This window comes from Ixodes scapularis, unplaced genomic scaffold (assembly GCF_016920785.2).
Source record: "Ixodes scapularis isolate PalLabHiFi unplaced genomic scaffold, ASM1692078v2 PGA_scaffold12__126_contigs__length_90152505, whole genome shotgun sequence".
NCBI classification, from domain to species: domain Eukaryota; kingdom Metazoa; phylum Arthropoda; class Arachnida; order Ixodida; family Ixodidae; genus Ixodes; species Ixodes scapularis.
In genome coordinates this window covers 56,942,607-56,944,479 of record NW_024609838.1, presented here as the reverse complement: position 1 = coordinate 56,944,479, position 1,873 = coordinate 56,942,607, and the positions used below count along the sequence as shown (strand labels likewise).

Sequence of the window (1,873 nt, the reverse complement as noted above, 5' to 3'; positions counted from 1 at the left end):
AAGCCTAATGATCAGGTCGATGCGACGACTCCTTGAACCCGAACTTCGTTACACGGAGGAGAGACCGGGCTCGAGTGCCCCATGCACCGCGTGCAACGAGCTGCATGGTGAAGAGGACTCATGCACGATAGCTTCTGACTCATCACGTGAGCACACTCTAGTTGTCTGCGACCTTGCTGCTCTTTGCGAACTCATTCAGACTGCAGCGAAGCACAAAACAGTATGCCCAGAACCCAGCCTCGTCTAGGAGAAGGTGACGCCACGAGGGTTTGCGTCACGTCTGCATTTCAAGTGCAGTAACCACTCACTAGTTCTCGACACCAGCACGGTTCGCGGTTCCATCCGGGTCGTTGATTGTTTATTCACGGTAGCATATGCCTGCTCCGGAATGCTGGCAACACAGTTCGAGAAATTCTGCACATTTGGCGGGCTACGGTATTCGGCACGAACCCTGGAAAAGGTGCTAACCCGGATCGCAGCTACTGTAGAGGTACTGAAGCTGGAAAGCCTATCAGGTGCGCAGCGGGAAGAAACGGAAGCCACTGAGCAGGACGGCTCCGCTTTGGCAGCAATCAACGTCGAGACTGATGCGCGCCATGCCTGCCGCAAGAATTCTCATCATACGGACGTTGTCGCACTTGCTCAAAAGACCCACAAAGTAGTCGGAATCGTCCATGTGAGCAAGCAAGATGAAATTTCGTCCCAAAAGCACGAAGCGCACGGAACAAGAGAGCTGTACAACTACTTTGACTCAAGGAACATCCGTGTTGTGGACCATGCACATGATCGGAACACAAGTGTAAATAAAATAATCAGAGAAAAGAACGGTCCAACCAACTCAAACGATCGGTGGCATGCTGCAAAAGGCCTAAAGAAAGGATTTCAGGCGATAGCGTAGGTCCTAAAAAAAATGAGGGCAAAACCTGGCATATGGAACTGTCCGACAAGTGTCAGGCAGTTCGGAACCACGCCTACTACGCGATTGCCACCTGTGAGGGCAACGCATCGAAACTTCGTAAGTCCTTGATGAATTGCGTGAGGCACTTCAGCGGAGAACATCAGGAGTGCTGCGTGGATTCCCCTTGCAAAGAGAACGGACATGTCCCAACAACTTTACTGATCAAGGATCCTGTGGCCTTGCAACTCCTGACACAATTCCTGAGAACAACGACGTTGTACAAGAACGCAGAAGAGTTTGTTCGATCCAAAGATACGTTTTACGTCGAGTCTTTTAATAACACCAGTCTCATCTACCTGGACAAGAGGATACATTATCAAGATGCGACCTACAAAATGCGGCAGACCTTAGCCACGTTAGACTGGAACGAGCAGGTTGGAAGAGGGCACACGTCTCTCTACCGCATAGAGGACTGCCGGCACCCGGACAGACAGGGAGGAAAAAAGAAGTACGTCAGGAAAACCTACAGGTAGATTAGCGCTACAGGCTGTTCTCATATACAGCTCATTGTCTGCTTGTTTTCTTTCAGTTTTGTTCGAAAGATTGTGGAGCTGGTTCTCCTTGCGTCTTTCTCTCCTGATGCCACGTGATTGCAGATAAATAAAGCTAGCAGCTTAGGCATGCTTTTTCATTATTTAAATATAAGTTCTTGTTCATACCCCAATAACCCAGTTATTACATGTCAATAGTTTTTCGTCCCAATACAGGATGTTTAAAAACTGTTTCTTCTTTCCCAGCCTTCTCATGGACACCACTCACAGCCTTCTCGGGGGACAAGGCGACGACGTAGACCTGAGTTTTCAATTTTTTTAACGGTTGGAATTTTAAGGCAAATAAACAGCGTTTATTCAACATTAATTTCGTTTCTTTCTTTCTGGAAGAGATTTCCGGTGTCAAAACGACCCCAGATACGGA

General features: G+C 48.3%; 1 protein-coding gene across 1 annotated transcript; it reads left to right on the top strand.

Moving 5' to 3' along the window:
• The first annotated feature begins 930 nt into the window (after positions 1-930).
• Positions 931-1,576, top strand: LOC120843275. The gene is made up of 2 exons (XM_040214583.1): positions 931-1,427; positions 1,488-1,576. Exons 1-2 carry the CDS (start codon positions 931-933, stop codon positions 1,546-1,548), a joined length of 558 nt encoding a protein of 185 aa, XP_040070517.1. The 3' UTR covers positions 1,549-1,576.
• Positions 1,577-1,873: the final 297 nt, after the last annotated feature.